Source organism: Anopheles arabiensis, chromosome 3, assembly GCF_016920715.1.
Source record: "Anopheles arabiensis isolate DONGOLA chromosome 3, AaraD3, whole genome shotgun sequence".
NCBI classification, from domain to species: Eukaryota; Metazoa; Arthropoda; class Insecta; order Diptera; family Culicidae; genus Anopheles; species Anopheles arabiensis.
Genome location: NC_053518.1, coordinates 25,522,918 through 25,539,355, shown reverse-complemented (window position 1 = coordinate 25,539,355; position 16,438 = coordinate 25,522,918). Strand labels below are relative to the sequence as shown.

General features: G+C 48.2%; 2 protein-coding genes across 4 annotated transcripts in view; one reads left to right on the top strand and one right to left on the bottom strand.

The window, feature by feature from the left end:
• LOC120901567 (protein O-mannosyl-transferase TMTC2) overlaps positions 1-16,438 on the top strand; it is a 157,725-nt gene that overhangs the window by 66,925 nt on the left and 74,362 nt on the right. For all 3 annotated transcript variants that reach the window (XM_040309604.1, XM_040309607.1, XM_040309606.1), the window contains one exon: positions 1,367-1,922. In XM_040309604.1, the coding sequence (XP_040165538.1) occupies positions 1,367-1,922 (556 nt within the window). The remainder of the gene's footprint in view (positions 1-1,366; positions 1,923-16,438) is intronic.
• LOC120901568 lies at positions 2,826-5,858 on the bottom strand. Its single transcript, XM_040309608.1, has 2 exons — positions 5,330-5,858; positions 2,826-5,015 (listed from the first exon to the last, which is right to left on the bottom strand). Exons 1-2 carry the CDS (start codon positions 5,565-5,567, stop codon positions 2,827-2,829), a joined length of 2,427 nt encoding a protein of 808 aa, XP_040165542.1. The 5' UTR covers positions 5,568-5,858; the 3' UTR covers position 2,826.

Below are 16,438 nucleotides of genomic sequence, written 5' to 3'. Positions count from 1 at the left end.
GTGCGTATATTGCGCACCGATAACGTCGATTTCATCGCGTCATGAATATTTCGCGTCAAGCTACCGCTGCTGCTGCTGCTGCTGCTGCTGCGTTGAAGAATGGTTGTCCACGTGTTCAGAATTTGGGTCACCGTTGCAACGGCGGGATGAAGTGCAAAGTGGGATGAACGAGGTGATTGGCGTTTGGATAAGTGGCTTCGTTGTCAGCGATATTAAAGAACGGATTATCGTGCGAGTGCAACAATGCGACCGCATACGCACTACGATACGCACTATCAGTGATGCGGGAGTGATTGCGCTAATGCATGCTAGTGGGTGGGAAAGAAATTAATAATGAACAGTACATTGAGCGTACGGAAGCAGTTATAAACATGCATCTTGTCGTGGAGAAGAATGGAGCAACTAAAAATGGTACTCACTAGTCCGTAGTCGGCAAACATTTGCCGACCAACATCGCTCGTTCTACAGTGGGTACAAAGTTTGCTGTCTGTCTCTAAAACCGTTTCCATCTCGGTGTACCTTTACCCGAGTGTGTGTAAGTTTGTGTTAGTATAGACATTGTGGTATAATCTACAAACGAAGCATAATCAGAAGGATTGCCGCTTTCCCAACCTCTATCTCTATCTCTCCACTCGAAGAATGGTTAAAAGTGTTCAAGCGTATTTATCCAAAGCACGTCCTCCTGCCCAGTTACACTCTACTCGCATCGCCTCTACTCCATTCCACACACAAACACGCACAAAACACACACAGCAGTCGGAAGTGGATTTAAGCTTCTAATGAGAAAATAATTGTATCAAATATGCGCATGGATTATACTTTATGGTTTTAATTTATAAATGTTGTCGTTTCGCCGTACCAGACGCATACGCGCGTTTCCGTGCGACCACCGTCGAGCGCCTTGGCGTCTTCCTAGTCGCTTGCGAGCTTGCGAGTTGGCAATAAAGTGGAGAGCCTCACTGCCAGAAACCATCGGCTCGGGCGGTGGGAGGACATTAATATGCATGAGCGCAAAAGTCGCTTCCTTCAGGGCAGTTCCTGTCCTGCTCACTCCTTTGTGGCAAGTGTTTCTTCTCTTCCGCGAACGGTTCTCTGTATCGAACGAACGGCGCGTGAATGTGAATAATGCAATTGCAGCGCCGTCGCCGTCGTCGTCTGGCGCGTCGTCTTCTGCTAATTCGATTCCGTCATTAGTGCACTATTAGTTAGTATCTAGCCTGTGTGTGTGTAAGTGTATGTTTGTGGATGTATTTGTGTACAATAACGCCCGGAGCAGCGGCATCGCGCACCTACCTTTACTCCCAACGTTCACACCCAACCCACTGACGTCTTTCTTCTTCACTTCTCTTCTCCTTTTTTGTTGCAGACGAGCGATCCTTGGCAATCCGGACGTGCTCGGTACGGGCAGCTGGTCGCAGATGCTGCACAACGACTTCTGGGGCACACCGCTCGTGGACTCGGGCTCGCACGGCTCCTACCGGCCGCTGTGCGTCGCCAGCTTCAAGCTCAACTACCTGCTGGACGGGTTCAAACCGTTCGGCTACCACCTGGTCAACGTGCTGCTGCACTCGCTCGCAACCGGGCTGGTGGTGAAGCTGGCCCGCCACCTCCTGCCGGCGGGCCGGTCGGGCGTGGCCATCGCCGGGCTGCTGTTTGCGGCCCACCCGATCCACACCGAGGCGGTGGCGGGCGTCGTCGGGCGGGCCGACCTGACCGGCTGCATCTTCTACCTGCTCGCCCTGCTCGCCTACATCCGGCACGTCCGGTGGCGGCAGTGGGGCGACGGGCGGCAGTGGCTGGCGCTGGCCGCCACCGTCCTGCTCGCGGCCGCTGCCCTCCTCTGCAAGGAAACGGCCGTGACAGCTTTAGTGGTTTGCGCGATTTATGACATCATAAAGGGATACGCCGGATCCAGAGATAAGGTACGGTCCTGCCCACACTTTCCCACATCCTGCCTTTCAGCTCGTGACCCTCCTCCCGTCTGTCTGCTAGCTGGGGCTGAATGCGCACTGTCCCGGGAATATACATTTAATTTTAAATATGCTTTATTTATACCCCGGGCCGCGCAGCGTGTTCACTGTGCCACCGTCCAGCTTCCACTAGAATGCCACCAAGGCCTATAAAATAACGACTCATACCGTACCGGTGGGCTTGGAACCGAGGCAAGGAAGCAAGGGACTCTCCACTGCCACTCTGCGAGCACGAGTGGCATTTGCAATCTGCACCGAGAAGAGCAGCAGCAACAGCACCATCAAGCCCGCTGCATCCCAGTGTCGGTTCTTTGGATTGTTTTCCACTGTGTTGTCGTTACTTCCACCGGTTACCACGCGTTAGCTGACAATGGAATGTCGGCTCCGAGGGTTTGTCGGGCACTGTTTCTGCCGCATTCCACCTTTCCCCGTGGCTAGCGTGTGTTTATGACATTTTTGCAGAGAAAAGAGAAAAATAGCACAGCATAGTAAAAATAACTGGCCGAGCTGTATTGAAAGCTGTGGGAATGCACAAAAAACGAGATGAGCATTGTTGGAGAATGCCTTCAAGCATTTTTATTTCACTGTGGCACGCCCTCGAACATAAACACGCTACGGCACATGGTTAGGACAAAGAGAGACGGTGTGATATCTAGAAACTACATAAAGCGCAAGCATTCAGTCAACCATTTCTCTATCTTCAATGTATTTAACGGACGCTTTTGCAGCGGCTTACACATGTACATAACATCTCAGACAGCACGTCTAACCCCCGGGTGTTGAATAAATAATCGATGTAGAATAAGCAATGCCCCCCCCCCCCCCCCCTTTCAGTGTACCCCCCAATGCATCTCCCTCAGCAGTTGGTGCGCAGTGTGCAGTACTGCGTATCGGCACAGTACAGCAGATCGGCCGGGCAAGCCATCTTAAGCTTGATGAACTTGTTCGGGCTCTTCCGGTGGCAGACGTAGTAGTTGCTCTTGTCCATCGGGTCCGGCATACGACCCTCCAGCCGGCAGCGTGGTGCCTTGCGCGCCGGCTGCTTTGCCGTGGACGCTTTCTTTTTAACCGGCGACTCCTTTCGCAGCTGCCCTTTCGAGGGCGCCGTCGGACCACGGTGGTCAGCCAGCGAGGGCAGTAAGATAACTTTCTGCCCGGAAGATGACGACGGTGACGATGCACCATTCCGGCGCCGCAACCTGTTCGCCTCGAGCCGTATCATTTCCACGTACTTCTGTGCCTTCCGCAGCTCGTGCTTGATCTGGTCGACCTGCTGCCGGCTGCCGGCTGCCGACACCGGCTTGTGCGTTCGCAGCAGTGGCCGGTGCAGGGCCGGCGGTGCCATCGCCTTCTGGCACGGTTTGTACGAGCTTAAATCACACATGCGAGAGTTCTTGTTAAATGCCGTCAACGGTGGACAGGTGTACGATTGGAACGCACCGTTGTGCGGGTTGCAGATGTAATAGCGGAAGCAGTCGGTATTGTTCGGCTGCCGGCTGCCGACCATGCACAGCACGACCGAGATACGCTCATCGTTCGGGTTAGCATCGACCAGCGGCAGCATGCTGTCCTTGTACTGCTCGTAATCGAACGTCGCGTCGCCGAGCGTGAACAGCTTGCGCTTGTACGTCGTATCGGCACTGGTCGGGTGGTCGTCATCTTCCTGCGAGCTGTCATCCTGCACCTCGTCCGTCTGCCGGTTGGCGGGAAGTGGGAGATCCTTTTCCAAATCATCGTTACCGTCAGCTTCAATCGATTCAATTGACCCGGGTGTCTTGAGCCGATCGTACCCGTCATCGACGCTATCATCATAATCGCTAACTGGTGAATTGATGCGCTGGAACGATGGCCTTAAACGATGCAGGTATGACAGCGGTTCACTGAACCGGGAAGGAGGAATCCTTAAGGAGGGTCGAGAATTGGTGGAATAATATGAGCCCGCGGGAAAGTCATTTATCAGCATCGATGATTGCTGGGGCGTTGGATTAAGGTACGAGTTGTAGGTTGGAGATGGATAGCTTGCCCGCACCGGCTGGAAAGCATCCTTTGGCACGAAGCTATTCCCGTAGGCATCGTAAAGTACTTGCTGCGGTGGGAAGCTGTGAAACATTTGTGGCTCATTAGTGTCGTTCGTTCTTAGGGCATTGTGTGGCATTGCGCCATGATCCCAATTAGATGAACTCGACCCGAGCGTGGTTGGATTATAGTTCGACGGAAAGCTGGCTTTAAGCGGTTGCTCTGTAGTTGTTGGCGCTTGCGGCACATTCGGTACAGGGACGGGGTTAACCGAGATCGGTATCAGTATCGGCTTCACGATTGGTTCTTTTGCTTGTGGAGTTGCTACTGGAGCAGCTGGGGCTTGCTTTTGATTCGCAATCGCTTTTTGCGAGATGTCCAAAATGCTCTTGATGATCTCCTGCATTCCCGGGGACAGATTTAGTTTCGATAAAGTGTCCTCCGTTTCGGGTTCCTTCTTTTTAATAAGCTCTTGCACCGGAATAGCCGGTTGGTTTGAAAAGTAGAGCTCGTTGCTTGGAATTCGCGCCATTTCGTTGAGCTGCTTCTGCTGGCTCACTATCTGCTTCAGTTGGTTCAGATAGTTCTGCTCATCCATCTTCGGTGGGGACGGTTTGGCATTAAGCTTTAGTGCGTTCTGCGTGTCGTAGTACGCTAGAAATGAATCGAGCTGTGAAGCGTTTAAGCTTCCAGATATCCTCTCTGTTGATGTTGTTACACGACCTGGAACTTTAGTGCTGGCAGTGGTGGTTGTGATGAGTGGAGCGATCGTTTGAATTTCATCACGTTCTCCACTTCCATCACCGCTTGATTCAAGATCATTCTGATCCATCTGGAACGATCCATTCGATTTGGTGCGATCTTCTTTTGATGTTCTGGATGTCTGAGTTTCCTCCGATTGTTCCTCACTGCCAGAGTTGGCAGAGTTTGACGCTAGTCCAGGGACGTTAAGATTATCTATTCCGTACACATTCTCATCACTGTGATTTCGTTCACTCTCCGCCGATAGGTCACACTCCCAATCGTTATCTGTGGAGGGAAATAAAAAGCAAAACCAAGTAAGCATAACGTTGACGACCACTTTCATTCGACATGCTTCAGGAGCTTCACACATTCACTAGTGTTCGCATTGGCTGCTTCGTGCTCATTCATGTTTAACGTCTCATTAGCACGGTATCATTCAACGCGCTATCGCGTCGTGTGACCTGCATTGGACTGCGCGCAGAGAGCTGCCAAGTTTCACTTATCACACATTTAGAACTAGATCAGTCGATAGGTGCACAACTGATCGACGGCTGGTTTAAGAGGTTGGCCTAGTTTCGTGTGCAAGCAACAGTACTCACCCGGTACGACACAGGTGCCAAGCTTGTGCAGATAGACAAGACCCTTCTGGCACTGGGTCGCTACCCATACGTGCGCATCCTTTGACAGCACAGTGCAACGATAGTACTGATCGCACCGTGTCATATGTGGGCGGGTTGCTTTCGGGCATCCTTCCTCCTGGACGGTAAACTGCTGCGCTTCGGCTAGCAATGCATGGAATACCAGCACTAGCACATAAAAGGTGTGCAATTGAGCCATTATTGCACCACTAATCACATCCAACAACCAATCTTTTGCAAAAATAGATGGATCGATCACTGTTCAAACACTTTCGGGTTCGTTGTTTGCGTATTCCACTGTCTTTCACCTCACAATCATTCTCTTTACTTTAGCCGCAAAAGAAAATCCGTTCTCTTGTGATCTTTTGTGACCTTACCGGAAGCGTTCTGCGGTCGCACTGATATTGATCACCGCCGGAACAGCCGCAATGACTTCTGCGCGTATTCCCTCGCACGCTGGTGCCAAGTGAAGAAAGCAATTATACGCCCGATCGAGTGTGCGAGACAAACAAACGATGCGATTGGCGTGCCAGCAAAAGACACCGGTGAGAACGGCATCGAACTGCGACCAAAGTCACGAGTCACCGGGAGGTTGAGAATTGTTGAGCCATCTTGTTTGCCTATCACATTATCGCATCTTCGAACGGTGTGTTCGTTTGTGTGCGTGTGTGTGTGAGTGTGTGTGTGTGTGTGTGTGTGTGTGTGTGTGTGTGTGTGTGTGTGTGTGTGTGTGTGTGTGTGGAGGCAACATTTCGTCTTGGCCGCTTTCACGTCGGTCACACTTTCACTGTTTTCACGTTGTCTAGACCATTTATCGTGACCTGCTATGCACTTTCCAAGATGTAGGCCGACCGTAAACGTCTTCTTTAGCGACTGTTGGAAGAGTGTTGGATAGTTATAGTGTGTAAAAGAACTACGCATCAAGAAGCAAAAATGGCATCGCAAAAACTCAGCAACTGCGAATGAAAACAATAACGGGAAGAGAGATAACGACACACCAATGCTCGCCAGAAGAATGCACCATAAGCACAGCAGTATCGTCCGCCTGGTGCCCATAAATCTTTGCGCTGCAGTTCCGCGCAGTGTGTGTGTGTGTGTGTTGCATCAGCCGCACAACAATAAGCGATGCAGCTTCAGCTCAGAAAGAGCAAAATCCACTCGCGAAACATTGTCCATTCCATTGCATTCCATTCTACAACAACAAAAAAATACAGATAAAATGTCACCATGCAAAAACACCGCATACCACAGACTCTCGCACACGCCACAACACGGCCTGAGGCTGCAGGCAAATGGTGCAGCATGAATTCAAAAGACAGCACCGACGGTGCACAAAAGCACAAATGCGGCAAGGTAGCTTCGGTGGTATCTTTCCCATTTGCACCCGATTGGCAGCATGAAGTGGCCGCACACAGACAACCGGAGTTCGACGGATGCTGGCAGGTACAGTCTACTGTACATTCCCTTGGTTGCCATACATAACGGACAGGGGAAGAAGTCTGAAAGAAAAATTGTACCACACAAGCTTTTAGCAATGGAAAATAATGTTGAAAACCCTTTATTTTCGTTGTTGTTGTTGTTGTTTCTTTCCCATGAAACGTGAATCAAAAGCACATCTCATTACACGCGGATAACATTATTTGCAGCATCCTGCCGCTTTGCAGCAAAACACCCCACGCAGGAAGTACACAAATCACGTATTGAAGGTTCCTCAACAGCCTGGAGCAACCGCTCCCCAGGACGGGGCAAACAGCCGTCCATTCCCACTCCTCATGCCGAGCACGGCGAGCCGTTAATCAAAATCATTCAAAAGTAGTAACTCTATATTCTTCTCAAACAAACAAATACCGCCACCCTCACAGGGGCAACCCTCGAACCTAGATGGGACGCGGGAAAAAGGTAGTGCAACAGGATATATAAACGTGAGTTTCTCCGACTCCTCTCACACACTGTGCGCTCCTAAAGTCGGTGGTTTGCCGGATTTTTTCGTTTCGTTCGTCCCTGTCCCTTTCTGCTTGTCTGTGTACGTGCGGATGTTATATTTGCTCATCCGCTCGGAATGGAGCGGATACGGAATGAAGATGATAGCGACAGCTGAATGAAACTATTCAAAACCTTTTGGAGCCATTTTCAGGACACTGGCACGAACAAAATGGAGGAGAAAAAAAAGACGGCACAACCACTACTGCTGCTGCTGCTGCGGGAATAGCCAGATAGCGAACTCCAATCACCGGATGGAATGGTAGGAATGAAGTTGGAAGTACGCAAAAAAAATACACAAACAAAAAAAAACAGGCACCACGAGCACTCGAGCTCCACTCAGAACCAACACCGGGCGGTGGAGAGCTAGAAGAAAGGACACGAAGAGCACATTCCGGAGGAATAATCAACGGCACCATTGATCAAGTGCGCTGCAACCGATGCTTTTGTGTTTGTGTCCAGAATCTAGAAGCTGAAAGCTGGCGAAGGACCACGCCACCGGTGGTGGCCTGGGTTGATCCGGATAGTGCCTGATGCCAACCCGAGAAGCAGCTCAATGATGCCGCACGCTCTCTCACTCTGATTCTCTGTGTGTCTGAGGCTGATGGCAAGCAATGTACTACCAACAGCAAGAACTCACCGTGTATAAACTGAACAGCGCCAAAGGTGAGATGTCGAAATCGATCGCAGGAAACGAAGGAGGTCCAAAGGGAAAGGAACACACACACACACACACAAACACACCGGAATCGGGCATACTTTACAATCATCTTTCTCGGTGAACAACCGTGAATTTAACTCCATTCAAATATTTGCTTTCACTTCGCTTTCCCAGGTTCGGTAGGAGTGCTGCCTTTTTTGTTTGCTCCCTCGCCTTCTTTTTTTTATTTTTTATTTCGGAAGTGACTAAGACTCGGCCGGTAGTTTGAACCCGAGCTAGTCTACAGTTTGGTTGATGTTTTTCTTTCGAATGCTCGTGTGTGTGTGTTGTGTTCTCTTTGTGTTTTCCATGCCAATCGGAGTCGTGTGTTTGGTTCGGTATGCAATTTAAACGTGCGTTTTTTCTTCTTCTTCTCCTATCGGCATTTCTTCCTTATCCCCTTGGAACATTCACTTCCACCGGATGCAGATTGGCACCCGGTGGGAATTGTGATAAATTTGGAGCGTCGTGTGCTCGTGTAAGGATGCGTTGGTTTTTTTTTTTGTGCCACGCCAGAAGGTAGTATATGACGCACCTTACCCCGGGGGAAGTGGGAAATCGGTACACGCCTTCTCACAATAACTTCCGACCATGTGCAACGAAGTCGAGCGACAGCCTGCACCGATCGGAATTCCTTTCTGTCTGGTGTGTTGTCGTGCTGCTGCTGCTGCTGCTGTTACTGGTGCAGCTGAAAAGAAGCTATTCTCGGCAGACGGTTCGCTTGCCGGTACGGAGACGTGCACTTGCTTGCATACATACTACCACAAACACACACACCAGCACACGCACGGAATTGAATGTTCCTGGTAAACAGATTTATTTCCATCCGTTTCGGATCAATCGGTCCGTCGGTCGGTCGTTGCGAACCATTTGACGATCACGGTTTTCGCACGAGGCAGTGCATTCCATTGTGTGTTCCCGTTTGACCGGCCGGCCGGGTGTGTCTTGAAGTGAAGCGATTTATGGTGGACTAGATGGTGCTGCCGCTATAGACTGGATTTGGCTTACACGGATCGGATCGTGTCCCTTCAGCGAGGTGTCCTGGATTGAGTGGGATTTTGAGGATGGAACATAATGGACGTATTTGTACCGCTTTGTCACTAGAAAGACTCATTCGAGTGTTTTTCTTTAGGAGTTCGGGCGAGCATAAACGTTGCTTTTAATTACGCTTTCAACTTAAAGTTTTGCAGAATTTAAAATCATTAATGCAACCTAAAGTGCAACCACGGTCACTGGTTGGTTCGTTGCATAGAGCTTTCCCACTTTCTGTCGTGTTTGTCGTGTCGTGACACCATGCAAATCTCGCGCAGTGCGTCCCTTTCTCTCTACACCCCATCTTGCTTGTGTCAATGTGTCAATTCCATTGCCCTGCTACCCGAATCCAATCAAGAATCTGGCAAACATGGAACGTGCATTTACAAGCGGAACGCAAATAGACTAGTGACAACTTTTCGATTCCCAGTCTGTGCTCTCTGGGACCCGGAGGACACAGCTTTTCTTCAGGGAACGATGCACATACCAAAGCTGGTGACTCACCAGTGCTGGAAGCATCTAATATCCTGGTATATCTAATACCAGCTCATTTTCAACTGCAGCCATCGAACCGGGTGAGTTCGGGCGTATTGAATGCGACATTTGACAAGAGATGATGTTGTGTCTGTGTGTTTTTTAAAGTGACTTTTCGCTCTCCTTTTCCATTTTGTAAGATGTGAAAGCAGTTTTGGGCAAGGCACCGTTGATGGTGCCTTCGAAGGTTGAAACACGGGATTGCATACTTAATGTGGTTCAACGTACAAAGCAAGCAAAGAGAACGCGAGAAAGACGGTGCACGAGTACGTCAATTTAAGTTCACCCATTTGGAGCTCATGAATTCCACTTTACCGGGATTTCATCGTTGATTATGGGAAAAGTTGGTCCACCTGTTTGGCGTTTTTGTGTTGCCCACACCAGATGAAGGGTGAAAAACATCTCCCTATTATCAACACTCCTCGCCGGAGCCTCGCCATACCAGGACACCAGTTGCGTTGCACTGTACCAATCGATTTGTGGCCCTTCAGCAGCGGAGCAACTATTCTGTGTTGGGTACGGGGCGAAATTAATATTCCAAGCGCCACGCTCTGCAAACGCAACACGCTTCCCCTTACTGTAACCCTGGAGAGCGGGCGGAGATGCCCATTCCAAGGATGCCTGGCTTTCGAACGCCACAGCCACAGCCTCCACCCTGGGTGCTTGATTGGGTGCACAGCAACAAGGAACGAGCACAACACCTGCGCGCTTCACCGTTCACCGTAATCGACACGATTGTCGAAGACGATGATCACAATAATAGCGATGATGAAGGTGCTGCTGCCCATCGTTAGCCCGTCGCTGGCTGGTAGGGTGAAACTTTTTCCACCATCACAGGTTTATGCGGGCTGCAAAAGGGGAAACTTTCATCCTCTCGCCAGCCTCGAGTGGATCCTCTCGAGCTAGGGCTTTCCGTTTTATCCAGCGCGAAAGCTCTTAGCGTTCTTTACTTGGGTTTTTTTTTTTTGTGTGTGTTATGTGTGGCGCGACTGTATCGCCACAGTACACCCACCATAAGGGCCGTTTCTTTCCCCATTCAACATTATCTGCACGCCGGCTATAGTATCTCCGCTCCGTGTTGGCCGGAGAAACCGTTGACTAATGACTACCAGCTGGACTTAATACTTTCCCCCGGGCGTGGAACGAGCGACTTGGCGGGCAAAGCGGACTAAAAGGAATAAAATCGATCGCATAAGCACTCGAACGCTTGGGAAGGGGGTGTTGGATGGGTTTGAAGTGTGATGATGGAGAGCTTGCTTGCTTGGTTGAGATGATAAGAAAGTCTTTCGAGATTGGAGTGGCATGTTAAGCATGTACGTACAAACAGAGCATGATGCGAAGAGTTGTTTACCGCTTTTCACATTGATTTACGGATCTTTTCTGTCTAGGAAAAGTAAATGTGTATATCATTCTTGTAGTTTCCGGAGACAAAAGATTTAAAAACTCCAGGCGTGTGAAATCTTAAATGAAAATTGTGTTTCGAAAGTAATAATTTGGATTTGAAGCACAAACCCGCCCAAAAGTATGCAATATGCACAGCAAAGTGTATTTTTTTACGTCTAAACAGCAAGTAAAATTCACCTCTTTTCACCGTTTCAAGTAATCTGAGATTGTCAACTTCAACAAAAGCTCGATGAAAATCGTAAGCAGTAAATCCGACGCTAAACTTTCCCGATCAGCCAGATTAACGCATAAAGTGCTTTGACTCCCTGCACTCACCAATATGTGATTGCTGACATGCCAAAGCCCGTTCGTCGAACGTGCCATTTATATTTTGCTCCTAAATCTTTCAATAAAAAGAGATCAATGTAAAACTCCCACACAGTCCATTCCACAACCCCGTTAATACGTAATCTTTTTACACCGGATAAACGGTTTAAATGCCTGCTACGCGTCTACTTTCGCACGCCGTCGGTTCGGTTTGTGGTTCGAATTTTGAGTGAACCCTTTTTGGGCTGCCCTGCGGGGGGCTGCAGAGATTGGCAGACCAAACCTCCCACATTGACGAAAAAGGCCTGGTGGCAAAAGTAGCCAAAAGCAGGAAACCGTACATTTTATCATTTTTTGGAATCGCTCGTCAGAAGTGCTGATGCCGTCCTGGTGCAACCTGTCTCCGCCCCCACCTGCGGCTGCGGATCGGATGAAACTCGCAAAAGGTTCAAACTTTCGGGGCTTTCTTCACGGTGTGTGCCGGCGTTACGGAGAATGAACGGAAACCTCAAACTGTCAAACAATTTCACCAAAACAAGGTTTCCCTTAGAGGCGAGCTATTTGTAGCCGGTGTGAAAGGTCTCTCGGTGGGTTGGTGTACGCGGGTATGGTGTGCTGTGAAGATAGATTTTCTGTGGAACGCGTAGCGTAGGATGTTGTGGAATCCGGAACGTTACAGGATCTACAGCACGGGTTTCGGTACGGCTGTAGCAGCAATCAAGGAGCTATTTTTACCCAAACGGCTTCAACTTATTCCTTTGAAAATGCTTTCCACGAAACGGAAAGCTCGCAAATATGGTGGCTGGAGTTGTTTCGAGAGCAAATGCCGCGTTCGGAAACCTCCAAGCCAGCAGATATATGATGCATTCTAGTCATTTTGTGTGCTTCTAATAGTGACGTTTAGAAGTGTGTTGATTTGAATCGCTTCTTAATCGATAACAAGTAACAACAACTTCTTGATCTTCTGTATCTACTAAGCTCTTTAGTTCAGTTGAAAAACATAACAAACTCAGTTTAATTTCTATTTGTATTCTTCATACAATCCATCTCGAACTTTATATCAAACACTGCTTACCACCAAACGCTTATAGATGATTGTTAGACGATCCTTAATCATAAAGATCTATTCTTTTACATTTCAAACGCTCTTTAACTCCACCCATAACCGATCTGTTCACTTGAGCTCGGCTCTTCTCCGAACCTTGCTACATTTATATGAGCGGAAAAATGCTTCAACCACAAAAGCAACACCCGCATCGCGTTACACCTCTGCTCGCCACTAGTGAAATCAATTCAATCCACAGCAGAAATAATCTTCCTGAATCAACCATTTCTATCGGCGATTAGTGGCAGTGGTGAGCACAAGGGCTCAGAGGCAATTGAAAAAGAGGCCAGAGAAACGAACCTACGAATGCGCCGGGGACGGAATGTTGAAAGGGCGTTTGATCGAAATCAACCGCAAAGCCGCACTCCTTTCCGAAGAAATTCACTTCCCCCCGGGTTTGCTCTCGTTAGCGATCGATGCTACACCATCGTCATCGCTCAGTGGCCGTTGCTTTTTTTTCACCCACTGTACGGTACGGTTGCGGTCGACTTTACCATTTACTTTCTTTCGTTCTATCTCGCCGCACTGCATTCGAATAAAAAAGCGAAGGGGGCATCCGGAACCGGAAGCTAGGAAATGCGAAATTTCCCAGGCAAAGGCCATGTGATGCCAATGCCATTCCCAGACGTTTAGAATGAGTTTGCTAGCGTGCAGGAGATGGATGAAAAATAGTTACAAATGGAAATGCTGTTTGCACAATCATCTCCGTCAACATCATCATCATCATCATCAACAGCATCAGCGCTATCGGTGATCTGACGATCTTTGCTGTTGGCGCCTTTTGATTGAGCTCTTTCAACCGCTCAATAGATGGTGCTAATCACGACAATAGCTTAAGCGGCATGGTACACAATTGCATTTTCCGGTTTGCCTAATAGATGATGCATTGAGGGAGGAATTAAACGGTTAACGACCGATAAATACGGACGCAGGACTTTGAACAAGCATGATTTTAGGCTTGTTACCGAACTAATAATACAACTTAAAGGTATAATTTTCCAGCCAAGTAAAAATAATCCCTTAATTAGAGAAGTTTCCCCCGCCTTTCATTTATACTTCACTTCTGTAAAAACTGCATGTGAAATTGAAATAGTTTCATTGCAGCTTTTGCTGCTTCTCCATCAACGGCTCAATTTCGTTCCAAGTAATTGTTCGCCTTAACGTTTCTCTCCTCTCATTTTGCTGCATCAACAACTCCTGAGCCACCGAACGAATGGGTCCTCCCGGGCTGTTAGTTCACAATCACAGACCCTGGTGCCGATAGCCTTCAGCGCTCAAAGCGCTAGGCCCGAGCCCAGAATTCAATTTACCGGCTGAAGGATAAACTTTTAGCTACTGATAAAGGCGGATAGTTTACAAGTTTTACAATTATTTTTTAACCATCCCAGCCACCGACGGTCGAAGCTTATGCAGCCATCCTGGAGCACAGTGAGTGAGTGAGTGAGTGCTTTCCCACTATCGAACACGAAACTTTTCCTCTACAATAAAGCTACCGCTCGACTAATCAGCCATCTCGAGACAGGAAGGCAGCTCCGTCGCCAACCATGCCGTTGAGCCTTTACAACTAATTGGCAATTTGATGCAGACCGATGGGAAACCGAAATGAATTGAAACTTCAGTCCAATGAGGGTGGAACGACGGGCAACGATGGTGGGTTGACTGTGTGCCCTAAACCATCCATCGATCGTTAGAGATACTGTTTCTCAGTCCCTATTATTGTTCGTTTCGGTGAATGGAACAGTGACACTATTCACCGAGTGATACAAAATGCAAACAAAAAAACGTTGCAAAAGCAGCTACAGATCAGATCTCCGTTTTTGGGTCGAAAGAGTTTCGCCACCTTTGTTTAACGAAGCTGCTTTTGGGGAAAAGGTTCCTAGATTTTACAGGCTAGATAGCGCACGGATGGATTTTGGTAGCCTTGTGAACCATTTAGTTGATCAACTTTAAACAATGCGAACAACAGAAACTAGGGATCTTGGATGCTGATTAATTTTTATCTAAGTTACACATAAAACGCTTATACGATTTGACTAAACATCTAACGTACTCAAACTTCAAACAACCAGTTTTCCAATAACCATTCTATTCGCTTCATTTCATTCTCTTCAACTGACGGAGCGTGTAGCTGTAAACAATTCCAATAAAACAAAACCCTGCCCTCGAGGAAACTCTGCATTCTCCTCCCGTTCAGTTGCTGCCGCGGGCAATGAGAGAAAAGTATAACAATTCAAATGCAAAACAAGATCCCGGGGCTTTAGCACACAAACTGTAAGCTAGCCTTGTCGCCCGGCACTGCCGACAGTGTACTTCTGCTGGAATGATCCCAAGCTCAAACTTCATGCTCGGCAAGCATCTTTAAATGATTGCGGGGCAGCAAAACAACGGCATCACAAACAAGAAATGGAAACCGAACCGTTCTGAAGATTGCTCGGAAAGAAAATAAGCGTAAATACTGCTTCACTCCATCTCGAAACTCGAAATTGTGAAGCCTTTCTCCCACTGCCCTATCCACACACCGAGCAAACCGAGATAGTTAGGCAACTTTTCTCATCTCATCAACGCTGATTCGAACGTGGGGCTGATTCGTTTGCCGAGTGGCGGGGAGAAGGTTTGCAGAAAGTTAGAATAGAATAGTTATTATTTAGTTTTTATTGTTCCATTCTCAACAGTGGCACGCGTGGGTAGCCGGAACCCGGCAGGGAAAGAACTCGTGGTGGGATTCGATTTCATTTTCGATCGAATCGGGTTGCCCGTGGCGAGGGGGTAACACAATGGGATGAAATCAAATTATTCAAAGATTGTCTGTCTTGCTGCTCCAGAAAAGGATCAACAGCTCTTGGCCCGTTGGGCGTCATTGGAGTGTGTCTAGATACCTTACACAACGTCAAAACTTCCCAGTCGTTCGAAGATGGATGTAAAGGTTCCGACTTAATGAATCCAGGCAAGCAGTGGGAAAGCGACGCTGCGAAAGAAGAAGTTTGGAATTTTACAGTTTCGGTAAAATTGGTGCGAGAAGAACTTTTGTTCGATCGGGAATAATTGGTGAAATGGTTCTGGGCGGGTAGGATCTTTGGCGAAACTTTTATTCAGAATCTTTTGTGCGTTTAACATGAGCTTCCTTTGTTTTTTTTTGTTTTTATTTGTTGTTGTTGTTGCCCGGCAGCATGATAACCAAAGATCCCCGGGACTGAGTTTCCCCCTGAAGCCACTGAACCTTAGCCAAGAGCTTTTGAGTGGTTTCTTGGGTGAAACTATTCTAAAATTCTACCCGTACTCCATGCTCCACCGGCTGCTGGACACAAACTTCCAGCAGTTGGGCAAATAAATTAGCTACCATAAACTATCGCCGTCCGTCCAGCCAAGTTTGGCACCCAACTTTTTACACAAACTCCTGTTTTCCAAGAAGAACAAGGGAAGGGGGCGGAGCACTAATAATGGGATGCGTTCAACTTTTGATGCGCTGCTTGGAACAGAAAGAATTTTGCTCATCTTCTTGTGTTGCTTGCGAAATTGCTTACTGCAAAACACCCGAGATTGGATCGTCGTGGATGGGATGGCAAATTAAAAGCTGTCCCCCTCCTTCTCCCACCATCGGAAGAACGTCAATTTGGACCCATCAAAACGATCGAAGTTGAAAGTGCTGTTTTTGATGCTTTTGATTGGGTATTTGGTGCCAGAAAATTCATCGAAAAAAAAGGCTTTCTAAGAAATGTACAGACACGAGGTCAAAAAGTTCAGCCATAAAGCTACGCTAACTCCAACCTGCCAGACACATGCATTCATCATCCGTTCTCTGGTTGTTCCGATGTGTTGTGCGAGTGCGTGTGTGTGTGTTTGTGTCTGTGGAGCTTTCTTGAAGAAATACTGCCAACTCTCCTCTTCGCTGTGCCGAATCAAGTCGTCATAAATTCAACTCACGTCCCAACAGGCACCTGTTCGGTGACAATATTTGAACCGTAACCTTTCCATTTCTTCTCGGGCTCTGGTTCGCTCACTCCATCAAACA

Bases quoted from the DNA above. Each gene is read 5' to 3' on its own strand.
- LOC120901568 (XM_040309608.1), bottom strand. From the start codon at position 5,567: ATGGCTCAATTGCACACCTTTTATGTGCTAGTGCTGGTATTCCATGCA. The intron at 5,016-5,329 runs GTGAGTACTGTT...TTCCCTCCACAG, and splicing joins TGGCACCTGTGTCGTACCGG to ATAACGATTGGGAGTGTGAC.